Source organism: Sitophilus oryzae, unplaced genomic scaffold (genome assembly GCF_002938485.1).
Source record: "Sitophilus oryzae breed Bouriz unplaced genomic scaffold, Soryzae_2.0 scaffold_1521_pilon_pilon, whole genome shotgun sequence".
NCBI lineage: Eukaryota > Metazoa > Arthropoda > Insecta > Coleoptera > Curculionidae > Sitophilus > Sitophilus oryzae.
Genome location: NW_022146194.1, coordinates 2,467,997 through 2,486,614, shown reverse-complemented (window position 1 = coordinate 2,486,614; position 18,618 = coordinate 2,467,997). Strand labels below are relative to the sequence as shown.

Here is an 18,618-nt window from a genome sequence, read left to right as displayed (position 1 = left end):
TATGGAGACATGTTCGATTTATATTCAATACTAGAATTTATGCAAAACTAGGACTAATAAAAATATAGGATCTTCTTTCAATGCGCAGTAGGGAACGCAACGTTTACCGGCAGCCAAACGGGCCGCATGCTGTTCCAGAGAGCATAGTAAAAGATATATCAAAGAGCCAGACGTCTTAAAATACTTGTTTTTCCGACGTTGCTAGCTCTCGTACTAACGGTATGTCATATTAAAATAAAAGCACAAATACTTCCTGTGATGTAGTATTTCATAATTTATTTCACACAACACACAATTAACAATTTTAAAACATTAGTATCTCCCCACACAAAACTAACAATGAAACAAAATATCCAACAAACAAGATGTATATCGATATTTGAATATCAGAAATATTCAAGGCTTTCAAATGATTCTCTTTAGTACTAACGTTAATTAATTTCTCATAAACCAGGGCATCTGCAAAATCGTTGTACCACTTTATATTAAAACCACCTTCTCTCAATCTAGTTATCACCAAATTAATTTCTGCCAAAAATGGAGAACTTTTCGGCACTATCAAAGAAAGATAATAATAAACTGGACATTCTGGAATGAGATGAAGCATAGGAGTACCATCCTTGTTAACGTACTTCGATCTTAACAGAATATTAGCGTCATGGTACCTTTCGAAAGCTGCAAAACGTTTTCCAGAACGTACCACTGAATCTAAAGCCGAGCCACGATAATTCGAAGATGTTTTCCTATCCAGGCTCTGGTATATTTCGTAAAAACTATTGGCAAAAGGTTTCAAAGACCCTTTGATCTCCAGATTGCTTCGATCCAGCTCTTCCAGAGTTTTTATATCTGGATAGTATGATTCTATCGTGTAAGCTTTATACATCGTTGCGTTAAATAAGCTTGAAATGTTGATACTACCAAACAAAACAATTATTGAGAAAATTCTGGTTTTCTTAGTGAATCTTGGTAAACATTGTGATATAGAAACTCCAAATACTTCTATCCAACTGTTCATAAGCTTTCTTTGTGATGGGGGTGTTAAAATATGATTAAACAAAGTTGAAACGATCAGAATCATTAAAAGTCCGATCCAGACTGAAGATTTTATATTAATAAAAGGCCCTATCCATTTAGGAATGGATACTGACTTGGATACGACAACACAGAGTTGGTCATAAGCAAAATATTCGGTATACTCAACGAAATTCAGTAAGGAACTCCAAGTAACAAACCGGGGGTTCCCCTGAAGGTCAGCTTCGTTTCTTAGTATTTGACCAGCTGTTCCTGTGGCACTTGATTTATTATAGACAACACCAAATTCGTTAAAGCCCTCAATTTTTGATACTGTAAAATTCAAAGCTAGAGATATCTCAGATGTTAGGACTCCATCAAATCCGTACATTCCACTGGTGTAAGGAATTTTATCGTAAATTCTGTAATTTTTTAAACATTTTGGTGTTTCGAGTAAAGCAGTTATTCCCCTTGAAAATATAGAGACTTTTAGAGGAAATCCATTTAAATTCTTTACATTATTTAGTACTAAAAGTGGACTTTTTCTTACTCCAACACAATCGCTTTTTTCAATAACACCATATTGATTATTTCTTACTTCAAAAGGTCTGTAAATATACATAAAGTTTTTTTCGCAAGGAATGTACAGTATGGCGTTTAATATTCTTTTTTCTACCCATAATTTTCTTAAAAGTGAACTTACAAAGCGTTCTTGTTTATATGACAGTAAAATCAAAATATACAAACACCGACGGTGCTGTAATATTTCACCTTCATGATTTTCGAAGTATTGTTCCAATATTTCAAGTGTATTTCCCACAATAATATTGGTTTTAGCTGCCTGATGAGGAGATCGAAAAATTACGTTTGGTGGCAGATTTTCTTGAGACTTCTTTGTGTTAAAAATGATAGATGTTGTCCTGACAAAACTGGTTTTTATAAAATAATCTAAAAACTCACTAGCTTCTTCCTGGTTTAAAATATTCAATTCTAAATATTTCGAATTCTGAAAATATTTGTTAAGAATGGTTAAATTTTCTTCCACAATACTAGAAAATCTGTCATTTACCATGGTTTCAATCTTATTCGTAAAAACAATTTTTAACAAACAACAAAAAAATATCAATTTTGTAAATTTGGCCATCATTTTAACAAAGCCTCTTTAAGTAAAAGTATTCTATAGTGTTAAAATGATTTTGTAGTCAAAACAAGACATGAATATAAACGTATATATGTGCATTCTTATGTTTATTTTATCAAATATGCAAAACCTTTAAGTGATACAGAGGTAAATAATGTAAAATTATTTTATTTGACTTTTTAAAATATGGTTCACAAAGTAAATGGAGTATATATGAATAAATTATAAGTTGGTTAAGTTATTTTCTACCCAAAAAAATCAGTGTAAGAAAAATACCACTCTCCATGTATTCATACATTAAGGTACGACCATAGTGCACCGGCTTATCATGAGGCAGGTCCCATCGCTTTGTGAATCTGGGCAATTGAAGCAATTCGTGGCCATTCACAACCGCTTGCGGGAAGCGGGAATGTCTCATTTCACACCACAGAGCTATTTCTTGAGGGTATATTATGTCTTTTATTAGCTAGTGATCATATTTATATTAAACTGAAATAAGAAACAAATACTCGCGTTCATGAAATTAATCGGTCTCATTTTGAATTTGCTAAATACTTTAATACGTTATATCCAGAACTCACAGCTCACCCTCAAAAAAATTACGAATTTTTCCGGATAGGGAAAGAAACGTTCAAGTACATTTAAAACTTTTTGTGAAAAGTATATTTTCACGAGAATGTTCATTTTTTAATTCTCCGTCTAATAAAAAAAAGGAATATACAGGGTGTTTCATTAAAAAAAACGAAGGAAAATTATTTTATATTTTAGAAAGTTAGGCTTAGAATTTTGAACATCCTGTATGATTTAAGATTGCGATATTTATACCAAAGTATGTACATGGTATGTACAGGGTGGACCATTTTGGTTGTTTCTATAGGGTATCTAGGAAACCGTGAGAAATATTCAAATTTTGATACTGCAGTCTCAGGTTCTTTTTTTGAAAAAATTACAATGGCGCAAACGGATCGTGGCTATCTTGGTCGGTGTCGAAGCTACAGGGGATTCTCAAATTTTGTACTTTTTGAAGATGTTCAACAGTGGCGTAGTCAGACTTTTTTCGAAAAAAATATTTTTTGAGATATTAAATATACTTACGTTTTTTTTAATAGAACGCCCTGTATATTTCTAAATTTTCTTATTCAGCTTGGCATGAGATTCTCGAAAATATATAACACTCTATATTTATTTTCACTATTAACCTCAACATTTCAAATTTTTCTTAAAATATCCACTTAGTAGATAGTAGGCCACGCCGAGTAACAAAGTAAACGGTTGTCATGGTGATCGGGACATACTTTGATGGATACGTGACATTTCATTTCAACAGATTGAAGTGTGTGTATTTTAAATAATAAAAAAAACAAGTAAATTTGAAAATTTTGAGAAATATAATATGTTAGAATGTTATATTGAGTCTAACAAACATAAGCAAATGGCAGCTGATTTATATTTTGGGCGGTAACGAGAGCGCGAGCAACCAAACCCAGCCATTTTTAAAAGGTTAGAAGATAGTTTAATCAATTTTAGATCTTTTCAAAAACCGCGTCCGAAAAATTATCAGAAAGAAGATGAAGAAAATCAATATGTTAATATCCTCGGAGCCGAATACATGAATTAGCAATTAAATAAAATCGAACAATAAGAAGCAAATAAAAAATAAGTGAGACAGAAACAAAAGAACATATTTTAATATAAACTCAAGAGGTTACTTCAACCGGGCTTTTCAGTTAATATAAAAAAATAAAAACACAAAGACTACATTAAATGTTCAGACTTCTGCCATTATTATCTAGACAGAGTTGATACCGTCTCCGCATGCCGTCGCTAACAGCATTTCAATACCTCTACTTGATGTTGGATCTATTGTTACGGCTCCAAGGACATTAATAAACATTAATATTTGATTTTATTCATCTTCTTTCTGATAATTTTTCAGACGCGGTTTTTGAAAAGATCCAAAATTGATTAAACTATCTTCTAACCTTTTAAAAATGGCTGGGTTTGGTTGCTCGCGCTCTGGATACCGCTCAAAATATAAATCAGCTGCCATTTGCTTATGTTTGTTAGACTCAATATAACATTCTAACATATTATATTTCTCAAAATTTTCAAATTTACTCATTTTTTATTATTTAAAATACACACACTTCAATCTGTTGAAATGAAATGTCACGCATCCATCAAAGGTATGTCCCGATCACCATGACAACCGTTTACTTTGTTACTCGGCGCGGCCTACTATCTACTAAGTGGATATTTTAAGAAAAATTTGAAATGTTGAGGTTAATACTGAAAATAAATATAGAGTGTTATATATTTTCGAGAAGTCCATGCCAAGCTGAATAAGAAAATTTAAAAATATACAGGGGGTTCTATTTAAAAAAAACATAAGTATAGTTAATATCTCAAAATATTTTTTTCGAAAAAAGTCTGACTACGCCGCTGCATTCTACACAGAAAAGTGCCTTTAGAATGTATAATCCATTTTTCCGTGGTTGCTGAAATAAACAAACTATCGAACGAATCTTCAAAAAGTACAAAATTTAAGAATCCCCCTGTAGCTTCGAAACCGATCAAGATAGCCAAGATCCGTTTGCGCCATTGTAATTTTTTCAAAAAAAGAACCCGAGACTGCAGTATCAAAATTTGAATATTTCTCACGGTTTCCTAGATACCCTATAGAAACAACCAAAATGGTCCACCCTGTACATTACGCTGTACTGTTCGGGTCGCTCTCAGGAGTCGAGTAAGGCGGGTATGTGGCCAAACAAAATATATATTATATTTCAGAAATCTGCCGGCTTAGCCCGATCCTGTCGTGTTACGCCACATCCAAAATTCCAAACACACGTGTTTTGATTAAGGCTTGATTAAGGTTTGCAGAGCTTCAGCATTTACCATAAAATAGCGAGCAATTTGTTACAAAACCATATAAATTATATATCACTGTAATCACAAAACTTCGATCTATTTCCGTATTGTAACGGAATTTTAAATGATGTCTTTATTTTCGAGAAAATTTAATCCAAACATAAGGAATATTTTGTGGATGTTTGACCATCAAAATCCTAAAAATAAAGAAGCTGTCTAAAAATGTGCTACAATACGGATATAGTATAATCCTTTATCTTTAATTTCCTTCTTTATTTGTGTAAAAATACCTAGACAGTTTTACATAAAACGTTAAATGCCGAACGCTTATTTTGCTACTTTTTCGGTCTAGTAAAATGGATTCAGGAGAGTTCTTGTATTTATTAATAATAAAACTCCAAGCATTTACTTACGTATATTCACGTATATTTATTACTATCATTTGAAACCTTGCAAAAATAAAAACCATCAAAAATAAACCTGAAATACTCAGCAAAAACTTAAAACTATAACGTAGGCGTGCGCCTATACCAAAACCTAGCCCTAAAATCATCCGAACACGTCAGAAACGCCGCCTGCGTGGGCGAATGCGCAATCAACCTAACAGCCCCATTGTGTCCCAAGGACATCAGCTGTTTCCTGGAAGCGTTTCTGGAATTCCACGCGCACAACGACGTGGTGGCTTCGTCTGGAAATAGTACGTAGTCTTCTGTATGGTTAAAAACTGCCTGAGCTTCGTATTCCTGTTTTCCTGTGGTTCCTGCGCCTGTATAAGCTATTAAGCATCTGCTGGTTGTTAGTTCCCATAGTTTACAGATGGAGTTCTTGCCGGCCGAGAGTAAATATTTGCCGTTTCGTGTGAACTGGACTGAACATACTTCGAAACCGTCGTGGGCTTTTGGGAATGTATTAATACATCTAGAACACGTTAGAGAGACAAGGTTATGCAGGGTCCAGACCAAGGCGACAAAAAGTAAACACAATTTTGAGACAAAAACAAGACAAACTTGCGACAAAAAATGTGGAATTCTGACAAGACAAACTTGAGACAAATTGTCCATACCGCAAGGACAAAAGTACAATAAAGTCAAAAGTTTAGTTGTTGCGAATGAGTTTTATTAACCATGTGTGATTTCACTGGTCTCCTACTGTTGGCAGCACACGCCATCCACACTGCGCCGACAACTTATCGTAAAATATACGAACAAAACCTAGACACTTTGATCTTTACCGACTCGAGACGGGACATTGAAAAGTTTCCGAATTTTAAAATAAAATATAAATGAGACAAAAATGTCGCAGAAATGGATTTGTCGCAATTTTGTCATAAAAAATGGGTGTTTCTGTCTTGTCGTTGTTTTGTCTGATTGGTCTGGACCCTATTTTTAGATCCTATAAACTTCTTGGATTAGATCCTATAAACTTCTTGGATAAAGCTTAAAGACAAAAACATCTCAATAAAAAGGAGACAAACACTCCATTCCCAAAAAAATATTAACTAAAAAACTCTGTTTACAATCATACAAAATTTAATACTTTAATGTTGTTAAAGAGTTAAAATGAGACGAGTACCGGGTGTCCCACTAAGAATAGCTCTCGGCTGTATCTCGGAAAGTATTAGCCGTAGGGCTTACGCAAAAAAATATTTATAACTAAAGAGGCTATGATAAATTGCTGGAAATTATTTTCAAGTTTGTAAAACGGCCATAGGTGGCGCAACTGCTATGGAAAATAAGAAAATAGATTTTTTACAGAATTTTGCCTAGATAATGGGTACTATAAATAACAGCTTCATAATCTTCATAAATTTTGGATTTTTTTTGTTAGAACCATTTTTCCATATCTGCTAAAATAAAGTGGTGGGGGAAGGTTAGATCTATCTTTATTTAAATGTTAATAACTCCGCACTGGATGCTCAGAATCCAACAAACGAGGACTCGTTTAAAAGAGCGTTTCTTACTCTATATTATACCATAAAAATAATAATAAGGTCTTGAACGTAGGCGCTAGGGGTCGCTTTGTTACAATTTAACAAACATAGCGCGTTTTTTCAAAATAATTAAATACGATAGTATGTGCTATTTTAGCTGGTAGTCAAGAGTAGTAAAAACTTAAAAAGTCAGCGAAAACCGCATCTTGATATCTTCTTTCAAGCCGAAGATATTAGCAAAATTATAATAAATGCCAAAAAATAAATCCTTAATTACCCTATTTTTATAATACAGTATCAGTAGCCCTCTTGATTAGGCCCATTCTAACAAAAAAATAAGATAGAAACAGTTAGTTTATTTTAAAATCGACGAAATACCAGAATACCTTAATACCAGATGTATTAATATCTAATAATTAAGATATTAATAATAGTGAACAAGAAACGATGATTTAGTGAAGTCATAGTAGGCTTTGTAAAAAAGTTGCTTTTCGTGTAATAGTATAAACGTCAAATTGTAATTAGATCAACATTTTGATAGTCTTAGCAGCGTTTTTAATCTTTTAAATGCTTTTTCAAAATGCCTTTATTATTTGAAGTAGTTGAAGTTGTTGGCATTTTTAAAAAGCAATCAAAAGATAAAAAACGCTGCTAAGACTATCAAAATGTTGATCTAATAACAATTTTACGTTTATACTATTACGTCAAAAGCAACTTTTTTCCAAAGCCTGCCATGACTTCACTAAATCATCGTTTCTTGTTCATTATTATTAATATCTTAATTATTAGATATTAATACATCTGAAATTATGATATTCTGGTATATCGTCGCTTTTAAAATAAACTAACTGTTTCTATCTTATTTTTAGGTTAGAATGGGCATAATCAAGAGGGCTACTGATACCGTGTTGTAAAAGTAAGGTAATTAAGGGCTTATTTTTTGGTATTTATTATAATTTTGCTAATATCTTCGGTTTGAAAGAAGATATCAAGATGCGGTTTTCGCTGCCTTTTTAAGCTTTTACTACTCTTTACTATCAGCTAAAATTACATATACTATTGCATTTAATTTTTTTGAAAAAACGCGCAATGTTTGTTAAATTGTAAGACAACGCCCCCTAGCGTCTACGTTCAAAAGCTTATTATTATTGTTTATATAGTACAATATAGAGTAAGAAACGCTCTTTTAAACGAGCCATCGCTTGTTGGATTCCGATCATCCAGTCCAGAGTTATTAATATTCAAATAAAAACAGATCTAACCTTCTCCCACCACTTTATTTTGGTAGATAGGGGAAAATGGCTCTAACAAAAAATATTCAGAATTTACTGAAGATTATAAAGCTGTTACTTATAGTACACCTTATCTAGGCAAAATTGTGTAAAAACTCCATTATCTTATTTTTTGTTGCAGTTGCGCCCCTAGCGGTTGTTCTACAAACTTGAAAATAATTTCCAGCAATTTCCCATAGCCTCTTTAGTTATAAATATTTTTTTCCGCAGCCGCTACGGCTAATACCTTCCGAGATACAGCCGAGAGCTATTCTTAGTGGGACACCCTGTACATAAATATGACAACGCGTACATAAATATGACAACGTTTTTTTTATCAACAATCTTAAGAATTTATTTTAATTTAAATTTTAACTTATAATATACCGGGTGCGTCTCAAAACTGGCTCACCCCTTTAATTTTTTTTATTTTATCGGATAAAAAAACGAGATTTGGTGTGTTAGTATATGACATAAAATTAGGATTGATTGAATTTTTCACTTGCTTTCAGTCATTTCCTGTTTCACCGGAAATAACTACAACTTTTTATTTTTAAACGGCACCCTCCGTATTTTTTACTTTATTCAATAGAAAATGACACTCTAAAAAGAATGACAATATCATATGTCAACTTCTGAAATCTTCTCATATGGTTTATTTGAATTTGTAACATGCGGTTCATAACGACAATTTGAATCGAAATACCTACCAAATGTATAGTACCAAATTATTTGTAAAAAATGCTTTTTCCAAAAAATATGCTAATGAAAAAAATTGAGATATGATTAAAAATACGATTTGGGCATCTTTTAACACTCCAGGATAAGACACGAAAAATATTAGACGATCAAATCTATTTTTCCAAGGCTCCCTTATTTCCTCTATATTCCTCTATATTGAAATATTCCTCTATATTATTTCCTCCAAATTCCTCTATATTGAAATGTAAAATACATTTTTTTTAAGTGAAAATGTCAAAAATTGACATATGATAAATCATTCTATTCAGGGTGTCATTTTCTATCAAATAAAGTAGAAAAATACCGAGGGTGCTATTTAAAAATCAAAAGTCGTAGTCGTTTCCGGTGAAAAAGGAAGTGATCAAAAACAATTGAATACGTCAATCAATCCTAATTTATGCCATATACTAACATACTAAATGTCGTTTTTTTATCTGAAAAAATAAAAAAGTTCTAAGGGTTTGCCACTTTGAGACCCACCCGGTATATATAGATAGAGAGAAGAAAAAAATAGTAATTACCTGTTAGATACACTATCCCATAATTTGATAGCTCCATCTTTACTGCAACTGGCGAAAAATTTCGCGTCCATAGACCATTTTAGACAAGTGACAGTTTGTGTGTGCTGTTGGTTCGGGAAAGGACAAACGTAACATTGAAGTGTATTGACGTCATACATGCGAATTACTGGATGGCTGGTAGCAACAATAAGATGATCGCCAGTCGGGTGAAATGTAAAGTATCTTACAGGTTCTGCTTCCTATAAAATAACAATAAAAAATAAGATATACAAAGGGTAAATGAATCAGCAGAAAAAAAAGCAAACTGCAGTAATCCCATAATACTAATTATTAAATTTTACTTTCTTCTTGTTAACTGCTTTATATAATATATATTTTTTTATTTCAAATTGTTAGTGTATCAAAAATAGAGTAAAATATTTGCAAGTTATGTAACTATTTCCGTACCCCTATATATGACACCAAGTAAGCATTCTATCATCTACGCAATTTGATTACTAACGTCATTTTTTTTACATATGTACCCAAAAGTTTTGGAGGTACCGTATAATCCTTGATATGAAAAGTGTAAAAATCTTTATATACACATAAAATTCACCTTCACCATTTTGTCATTAAAAAGAAACTATAGTATTAAGCCCATAATGATATTTAGGTATATTTTGGGTGGTATATCTTAATAAATAAGTCTCAAAGACACACGTTATTCTAATTTATATATATTATTTACTAATTTTGGGATAATCTTCTTCAAAATAATGAATTTATATCACTCTCTTGCTCAAACAGGCTCAAATTAACTTTTTTGTCAACAAAATTCAATGGAAGCCACAGAATACAAAGAGTACATAATATGTTTTCACAAATATATCTTAATAAATAAAAAAAAGAAGTCTGACTTCTTTATCAATATTTAGTAACTTCCTCTTGCTCAAATCAGTATTTTAGTCATCAAAAGGTAATAGAAGCCACAGAATACAGAGGGTATATATGTTTCTCTAAAGTATATATCTTAATAAATAAATAAATAAGTCTCACAGACTTTGTACTAATTTATATATAATCTTTATTAATTTGGGTAAACTACTAATCTACTTCTTCAAAATAATGTTTTATATCACTTTTTCTTGCTCAAATCAGCTTTTTTGTCATCAAAATGCAATGTAAGACACATACATACATACTATAGATATATTTTCTCAAATACATCTTAATAAATAAAAAAGAAGCCTCACAGACACTTTATAGTACTTTATATATAATCTTTACCAATTTTAAGATAAGACTCTTCAAAATAATATATTTATATCAGTATCCTTTGGTCAAATTAGTCTTAAACCAATTTTTAACTATATGTATACCAAAAACATGATTAAATATTAAAAAAACTAACTCTTTTATAATTCTACAGGTATGTATAACAAATAATATTTATAAAATTATATTTACTCACTGATATTGTCTTAAAGGCTTTCTTCACACTGGCTTTAGATATATCAAACAATTTAATATTATGATCTTTAGACCCAGAACACAAAATCGGTTCTTTCGGATGGAATTCCAAACATGTAACTTCCTCCATATGATCATACAATGTCCTTAAAAGAATACATAAAATTAAAACAAAAATAAAAAGCAAATAAATAAAAATCTTACCGAATAACAGGATGACCTTGCTGTTCACCCCTAGAAGGATCCATTTCATCAGGAGCAGATTTGGCCAACATCCTATCCACATCCAGAATTTTAATACTGGCATCTACACTTCCCGTAGCTATTAACTGACCGTCAGCCGAGAAACAGCCAGCCCTACAGTTACCCTTATGCGAAGTAACATAAGCAGTCTCGTAAAGTGCTGGTTCGGGGGCTATCATACTCGAATCAGTCTCAAATTCCAAATCTAACAAGTAATTCCTGGTATAATTACACAATCTACAGTTTATATAAGGTTAAAACCAAGTTAAAACATACCTAGACCAGGGCCAATTTGATTATTTCCAATCCCAAAATTATGGGGCCTTTCTTTTCTCTCAGGTTCATGTTCTAGGCCTGCTAAAGTTATTCTCAGTAGTCTGTCGCTGGGAGAACAAGCAGGTTCTGCTTGGACAGCTTGAGCCAAGCTTTGGCCGATAGATTGATGTCCATCGTAAAATAGTTGGCTAAAATTAAGGCAAAGTCTTAAAAACTCTAAATAAACGAGGATTATAATATATGGATTATATGGTTACCTGATTATAAGCCGGTACATAAACTCTCTGCTCTTGATTACGTTATTTGTATCAGGATCGTCTTCTTTAGGGGGTACGGAATTATTGGAATTTGTTGTATTTGTCATATTTATTTAGTTTAGTTTTAATATAAAACAGTACACTTCAGAGAGTACACTAATATAAATAAAAAAACGATACCAAAACAATTCTAACCTCTCAGAATTTATGATTTGATAACAAAACAATGGAGCCTATCACAGACATACTCCATATTTTAAACTTAACATTACTTCTGTGGTCAACACAACAATGATGTGTCTAGTGGTCCGCTAAACGGATAAATGAAATATACTAATCCCATTATCTGATTAATAAAATTTTCTTTCATGTTTATAATTTATTTATTGAATAAGTGGATTAAAAATTTTAGTTGTTTTGGTTAAATTTCAAGATTTATTTCTTATTACCGCAAATACATACGTCAAAATATTTCAAATTGATTTAAAAAGAAGTGACAAAAAATAGCTTTCAAATAATTTGTTTAATATTATTTACCCTGAGATTGTCTATATTTAGATGGTATTGAGTGTCGCTTTATTCAGTATAGGTGTCCAATGTCCAATTATTAATTATAATATTCTTTTTGCTTCTTGAATAAATAAACTAGAAGGCCAAATAAAAATTTGTTTCTATCATGATAGCTGTTATAACTTAATAAATTAATCATAAAACAGTAAACTGCCTAAATTTTAAAAAATCTATTGATGTAACCACTTATTCTATGTAGATATAAACATTATTAAATATTTATAAATCTCAAAATATTTATTTTATTTATCCGTTTAACGAACACCTAGACACTGCCATAATAAAAAAAAAGACAGACGTAAATTTATCTGACCCAAATCTGACCTAAGATCTGACCACTTTGACACATCTTTGACATTGACGTTTCAAAACCTAACCAATTTTTACGACGTCAACAGGATTTTGCTCGATTTTTATTTAAATTTCATTTAAAAACAATGTTAATATTCGATATTAACAAAACAAATTAACCAATCAGCTACATATTAGTGTAATTTAGAACTTCGAAGCCTGAAACTGTACTATGGGTTTATTTACAGAGGTGAGTAATTTTGTTGTAAAAAGTTCATCTCATCTAAACATTGATTCTTTATTTCATATTATTTAAACCTTTGTGATTCTATTACAGATTTCGAAATTGTGTATATTCTTAATATTAATATGGGTGCCAACAAGTTATTCCTTCTATGTTCCTGGAATGGCACCAGCAGATTTCCATAAAGGAGACCTCATAGAAGTCAAAGCTGTGAAAATGACCAGCATACACACGCAACTACCCTACGAATACTACTCGCTACCTTTTTGCTTGCCAAAAGGTGGTGCTAGCGCTATTCATTACAAATCAGAGAACTTAGGAGAAGTTCTTAGGGGAGATCGAATAGTTAACACTCCATATATAGTTAGAATGGCTGAATCAACTCCCTGTACGTTGTTATGTCATACGCCTGGAAAGCCAATGCATTGGACTGCGGCAGAATCACAAATGGTAGTGGATAGGATCCAGCATGAATACTTTGTTCATTTGTATGGTTTTAAGATATATTTTTTTTCTTTTTCTATAATATTTTTTGTAGACTTGTAGATAATCTTCCAGCTGCAACACCTCGGCGTAGCTCAGATTCATATACGGTAGAATATGAGCATGGTTACAGACTAGGTAACACAGTTGGATCGAAAACTATAATAAATAACCACTTGAAATTCAAATTGTTCTATCATCAACCTCAACCGTAAGTTTCCAGAAATATATTTAAGCAAAATTTATTCATACTGTAAGAAAATCAATAAAAGTTGGCATGCACATCATTTATTTCATTGATTTCTCTACATTTTATTTTTTTATAGTGATGTATATAGGGTGGTTGGGTTTAGTTTGAATGCAAAATCGGTGTCATTGGAGAAAACCAAGTTTGATGCAAACACCAATCAGTGTAGTTTTTCTGATGATGCTACTCCACAAACTGTCGATCCAAATACAGGGACAATGTTGTTTTTTACTTACGAAATTGAATGGGAGGAGTCCAAAGTGAGTTGGGCATCCAGATGGGACACATATTTAGCTATGACAGATGCCCAAATTCATTGGTTTTCCATTGTTAATTCTATAGTAGTGATATTTTTCCTAACAGGTAATTTTTGGGTTATTTTTAATAAGACAAGTTGCTATTTTTTACACATTTTTTTTTCACTAACAGGAATGTTAACTATGATAATGGTGAGGACGCTGAGAAAAGACATAGCAAAGTATAATGCCGATGAATTTTTTGATGATACTGTTGAAGAGACCGGTTGGAAGTTAGTGCATGGGGATGTTTTTAGGCCGCCTAAGTATTCTAGGTTTTTTGCTGCTCTGGTTGGGTCTGGTATACAGATATTTCTGATGGCACTACCTACATTATGTGAGTATTTTTTAATGAAATTAAACATTCTACATAATATAGCTGAGTTTTCTAGAATACCTTCCTAATATATATATTTTTTTTATATTTCTTTCCTTTCTTTTTTTCCTTATAGGTATTTGTTTCTTTATTTTTTTTTTCCTAATATTTTTTTCCTTTCTTGTTTTTCTATATTTTTTTCTTCCATTTTTTCGATTCTCTTTTCTCTTTTTTATGATTTATTTTCTATTATATATTTTTTGATTTATTTTCTATTATTTATTATTTATTTCTATGATGGTTTTACCTTCCTAGTTTTTCTTTATTTTTTTGACATGTTTTTTTCTGATTTTTTCCGATATTTTCCCTTTTTTTCGTATATTTTATTTTTTTTGCTGTTTTTTTTATCATATGGTGCCAAGAAAAAAGGAAGGAAAAAATTCTTCCTCTTTTTCCTAATGTTTTTTTTTCTATTATATTTTTTCTATCTTTTTTTTATATATTTTTTTCTATATTGTTTCCCTATATTTTTTATCTTTTACCCCCTTTTACTTAATTTTTGTTCATAGTTTTTTCCTGTGATATTTTTTCATCCCTTTTCCTATGATTTTTTTTTCTGTAATGTTTTTTACTTTTTATCCTATATTTTTCCTTAAGTACTTTTTCTTTCTTCTTAAAGGCAATATATATTTTTTTAGTTTTCGCCATGTTGGGTATACTGTCGCCAGCATCCAGAGGCGCACTAACAAACGCAGCTATTATTTTTTATCTATTCAACGGTGCAGTGGCGGGGTATTTCTCAGCAAGACTTTATAAAACAATTAAAGGTAGAGAATGGAAAAAAGCAGCTTTTCTTACAGCTGTTCTATACCCGGCAATCATTGCATTCTCCTTCTTCATTCTGAACTTCTTTATATGGGGTAAGTTTATTTTTAACCCTGTATATTAAATTTAATTCTTTGTTCAACGTTGAGACACGAATGGGTGTAAAAAATAATTCTTTTTTTGAATAGGTAAAGCTAGTAGTGGAGCTGTACCGTTTGCCACAATGATATCTCTACTTCTCATGTGGGTATTCATATCGCTCCCACTGGTTTATGTGGGATATTATTTTGGGTACAGGAAACAACCCTATCAACACCCTGTAAGAACCAATCAGATACCGAGACAGGTACCGGAACAACACTGGTACATGAATCCAATTTTATGGTAAGTAGTATTTTTCATTTATAAGGATTAATCTCTATATATTTTGTTTTCTTTTTTTCTATGATTTATTTTGTTATTTCTTTCTTTCTTTTTTTTCCGATGCTTTTTTTGTTTTTTTTTCCTATGGTTATTCTTCCTTTATTCCTTTATTCTTCCTTTTTCTAAGATATTTTTATATTTTTTATTCTTTCCTTTTATTTGATATATTTTTATCTTTTTTCCTATGTTTTTATTTTTCCCTTTTCTGTGATATTTTTTTCCTTTTTTAACTATATTTTTTCCTTTTTATTTGCGTGCTATTTTTTTGTATGATATTTTTTCTTCCTTTTTTTAAAGATATTTTTTTCCTTTTTTGCCTGTTATTTTTTGTATGATATTTTTTATTTCCTTTTTTATCTTATTTTTTTCTTTTTTTTTACTATGTTCGTTCTTCCTGTTTTCTATTATATTTTTTTCCTCTATCTTAACTTATTTCTTTGGTGTTTTAATTTTGATTATTGATAAAACTAATATTTTTTGGTACACTGTTTGTGGGAATTCTGCATTTTTCTTTATTTTTTAGTCCTTTTTTCCATTCATATTCTGTTCCTTTTTTCCTGTGATACTTTTTTTGTTCCTTTTATTCTAGAACAATTTTTTCTTTCCTTTTTTTCTGATTTTTCTTACTTTTTTTCTAGGATGTATACTTTTCGTCTTTTTTTTTCATGAGAGAAAAAGAAAAATTTTGTTAAATATTTGGTTTCTTCCTTTGTTTCTATGATATATTTTTTCTGTTTTTCCATATTTTTTGTCTTCCTGTTTTTTTTTCTATTGTGTTCTTTTTTGTCCTTTTTTCCATTATTTTTTTTTCTCCTCTGTGTATCTTTATTTCTCCTCTGTGTATCCTTATTCTTTCTAGTGTTTGAATTTTGATTATTGATAAACATAATATTTTTTGGTACACTGTTTGGCAGAATTTTGCATTTTTCGTTATTTTTTTTTAATTCTTTTCCTGTGATATTTTTTTCCTTTTTTTCAATGTTATTTTTTCTTCCTTTTTTTTCCGTTTTATTTTTTTTTTCTATTTTATTTTTTTTCTTCGATTTTTTTTTAAATATATTTTTTCTCCTACGTTTTTCTTTAATTCTCTGGTATTTGAATTTTGCTTATTGATAAAATTAATATTTTTTCAGTACCCTGATTGCCGGAATTCTGCCTTTTGGAGCAGTTTTCATAGAACTGTTCTTCATATTCACCGCCATATGGCAGAACCAGTTCTATTACCTGTTTGGATTTTTGTTCTTGGTTTTTATTATTCTTATCATATCCTGTTCGCAGATCTCGATCGTGATGGTTTATTTTCAACTTTGCGGAGAGGTAAGTTTCTTCCCAAAATCCACCCAGATATAATTCAAATATCCTCAATCTTTTTCTATTTTTATTAGGACTATCACTGGTGGTGGAGGAGTTTCATGGTCTCAGGAGGCTCGGCATTCTATATCTTAGGTTATTCCTTCTATTATTTCATGACGAAACTGGAAATAACAGAATTCATACCGACGTTGCTCTACATCAGTTACACGGGACTTATGGTGTTTACTTTTTGGTTATTGACTGGTACAATAGGATTTTTCGCGGCGTACTCGTTTGTTAAGAAAATTTACTCTGCCGTTAAGATTGACTAAAAGTTTCGACTCATTTGACATGCCTTTTCATTGTTTTTTTGTATAGTGTTTTCAAGATAAAGACTGTTCACCCATTGTTTGCCGTTACGTCATTATTATTTGTCAAATATGAGTTTTAGGGTGTGTCTGAGATCAGTTCATACCAATCGATTAGTCTCACTCATTTGCTGTCCTCCATATTTGCGAATTTCAAGTTCCAGGGCTTTACGCCCTGGGCTGCTCAGAACGGTTCTGAAAGGAGCTGTGCGCGATAGCCTGGTGCCTCCATATGGCGCGGAACAGTTCTGAACTTTCTGACTCAATTGAATGGAGCGAGAGTATCGCGTTCTTGAACAGTTCAGACCTGCCCAACTGCGTGAAAGGAGGACAGCAATTTCAGATCGTTTGATGAAGATTGGCAAAAAACTCTTACTTCACTTCACCACAGATTACTTCACTGTGAACTGTGAGGCGGTACCTTTCGAAGTTAGCCGAGTCAGTTAGTACTGGATAAATGTCTCTGCATATTGTCAAACTTCAAAAATATCCTGGTCAGTATTAAAGTATTTCATTTCGTACACAGTCACAGTGCAGCTTCAAAAATTTAAAATTTTCTCAAAAATAAAGTATTCTAATTTTTCAAATTACGTAAAAATAAAAAAGTTACTTAAAATTTTAATGGTATCACATAGGATGATTAAAATTTTAAATTTCGACGGGTTGTATCTACCAAAAATAATTTCCTTATTTCATAAAAAAGAACAAAATATACATGAAAACATTGAAATAGGCATGTTAATTGATTAAAAAATCAAATCGAAAATGCAAACGAAATAATTTATTTTTTTCTATAGAATTGGATGAGAAAATTTCATTTTTTGACTATATAGACGCCATGCGATAAAAAGATTGCTGTCACGGTAGACTTAGAAATTACATTTTAACGTGAGATTTACTATGACTACAATAATTGGATTTATTGATAGACAAGTATTTTATAATTTATTTATACTCAGTGTTTATTTTGTAGTTTTTCAAGAAAATTCAAATAAGACACTAGCAATGTGTGCATACTAAAGTTCATACTGAAATTACTCTTCTATGCCTACTATGACATTGTTTTCACTTGATGGTACATCATTAAAAATAGGCTGTACTTAAACTGCCGTTAAACGGTAGCTTACTAAAATGCCGTTAATAGGTATGACGTCGTTGATGTGACGCACTTGACGGCTTTATAAAATATAGGAATTTTATAAGGACTAACCAACGCTATCCACCACACCAAATAACCAACGCAACTAACCTCGACACTGATAAAAAAATTTAAAAAACAAATATAAATTAGTAAAAACCAACCAACCCCACCAAATAACCAACTAACCAATGAATTAACACCCTCTAAATAACCACGCTAACCAACCCGCCAAATAACTAAACCAATCCAACCAAAAAAAGGGAAACCAATGCAATAAGATCACGCTATAAGCAAAAAAAAATATAAAAAAGTCTTGGTCAGCGTGAGATTTGAACCCCGGACCATTCGCTCACGAACCGATAGCCTCAGCCACGGAGCCACAAGTGCTCTTGCAATATGCTTATGGC

General features: G+C 31.4%; 3 protein-coding genes across 3 annotated transcripts; 1 reads left to right on the top strand and 2 right to left on the bottom strand.

Annotated features, from left to right (window-relative positions):
- Window positions 1-304: 304 nt before the first annotated feature.
- LOC115878646 lies at window positions 305-2,083 on the bottom strand. Its single transcript, XM_030895190.1, has one exon. It carries the CDS (start codon window positions 2,081-2,083, stop codon window positions 305-307), a length of 1,779 nt encoding a protein of 592 aa, XP_030751050.1.
- A 3,344-nt stretch (window positions 2,084-5,427) lies between these two features.
- Window positions 5,428-11,946, bottom strand: LOC115878744 (cleavage stimulation factor subunit 1). The gene is made up of 6 exons (XM_030895329.1): window positions 11,715-11,946; window positions 11,458-11,645; window positions 11,143-11,386; window positions 10,940-11,084; window positions 9,487-9,725; window positions 5,428-5,941 (listed from the first exon to the last, which is right to left on the bottom strand). The coding sequence occupies exons 1-6, from the start codon at window positions 11,819-11,821 to the stop codon at window positions 5,530-5,532; spliced, it is 1,335 nt and encodes a 444-aa protein (XP_030751189.1). The 5' UTR covers window positions 11,822-11,946; the 3' UTR covers window positions 5,428-5,529.
- Window positions 11,947-12,639: 693 nt separating this feature from the next.
- Window positions 12,640-18,298, top strand: LOC115878743 (transmembrane 9 superfamily member 4). The gene is made up of 9 exons (XM_030895328.1): window positions 12,640-12,825; window positions 12,913-13,307; window positions 13,358-13,513; window positions 13,629-13,912; window positions 13,979-14,182; window positions 14,860-15,081; window positions 15,175-15,370; window positions 16,543-16,726; window positions 16,795-18,298. The coding sequence occupies exons 1-9, from the start codon at window positions 12,808-12,810 to the stop codon at window positions 17,032-17,034; spliced, it is 1,899 nt and encodes a 632-aa protein (XP_030751188.1). The 5' UTR covers window positions 12,640-12,807; the 3' UTR covers window positions 17,035-18,298.
- The last annotated feature ends 320 nt before the right edge of the window (window positions 18,299-18,618 follow it).

Coding starts and splice junctions, on each gene's coding strand:
- LOC115878743 (XM_030895328.1), top strand. Junction 13,514..13,628: donor TTCTATCATCAACCTCAACC/GTAAGTTTCCAG, acceptor ATTTTTTTATAG/TGATGTATATAGGGTGGTTG. Junction 15,371..16,542: donor TACATGAATCCAATTTTATG/GTAAGTAGTATT, acceptor ATATTTTTTCAG/TACCCTGATTGCCGGAATTC.
- LOC115878646 (XM_030895190.1), bottom strand. CDS start 2,083: ATGGTAAATGACAGATTTTCTAGTATTGTGGAAGAAAATTTAACCATT.
- LOC115878744 (XM_030895329.1), bottom strand. CDS start 11,821: ATGACAAATACAACAAATTCCAATAATTCCGTACCCCCTAAAGAAGAC. Junction 11,085..11,142: donor CAAGGTCATCCTGTTATTCG/GTAAGATTTTTA, acceptor TATTCTTTTAAG/GACATTGTATGATCATATGG. Junction 9,726..10,939: donor AAGCCTTTAAGACAATATCA/GTGAGTAAATAT, acceptor GTTATTTTATAG/GAAGCAGAACCTGTAAGATA.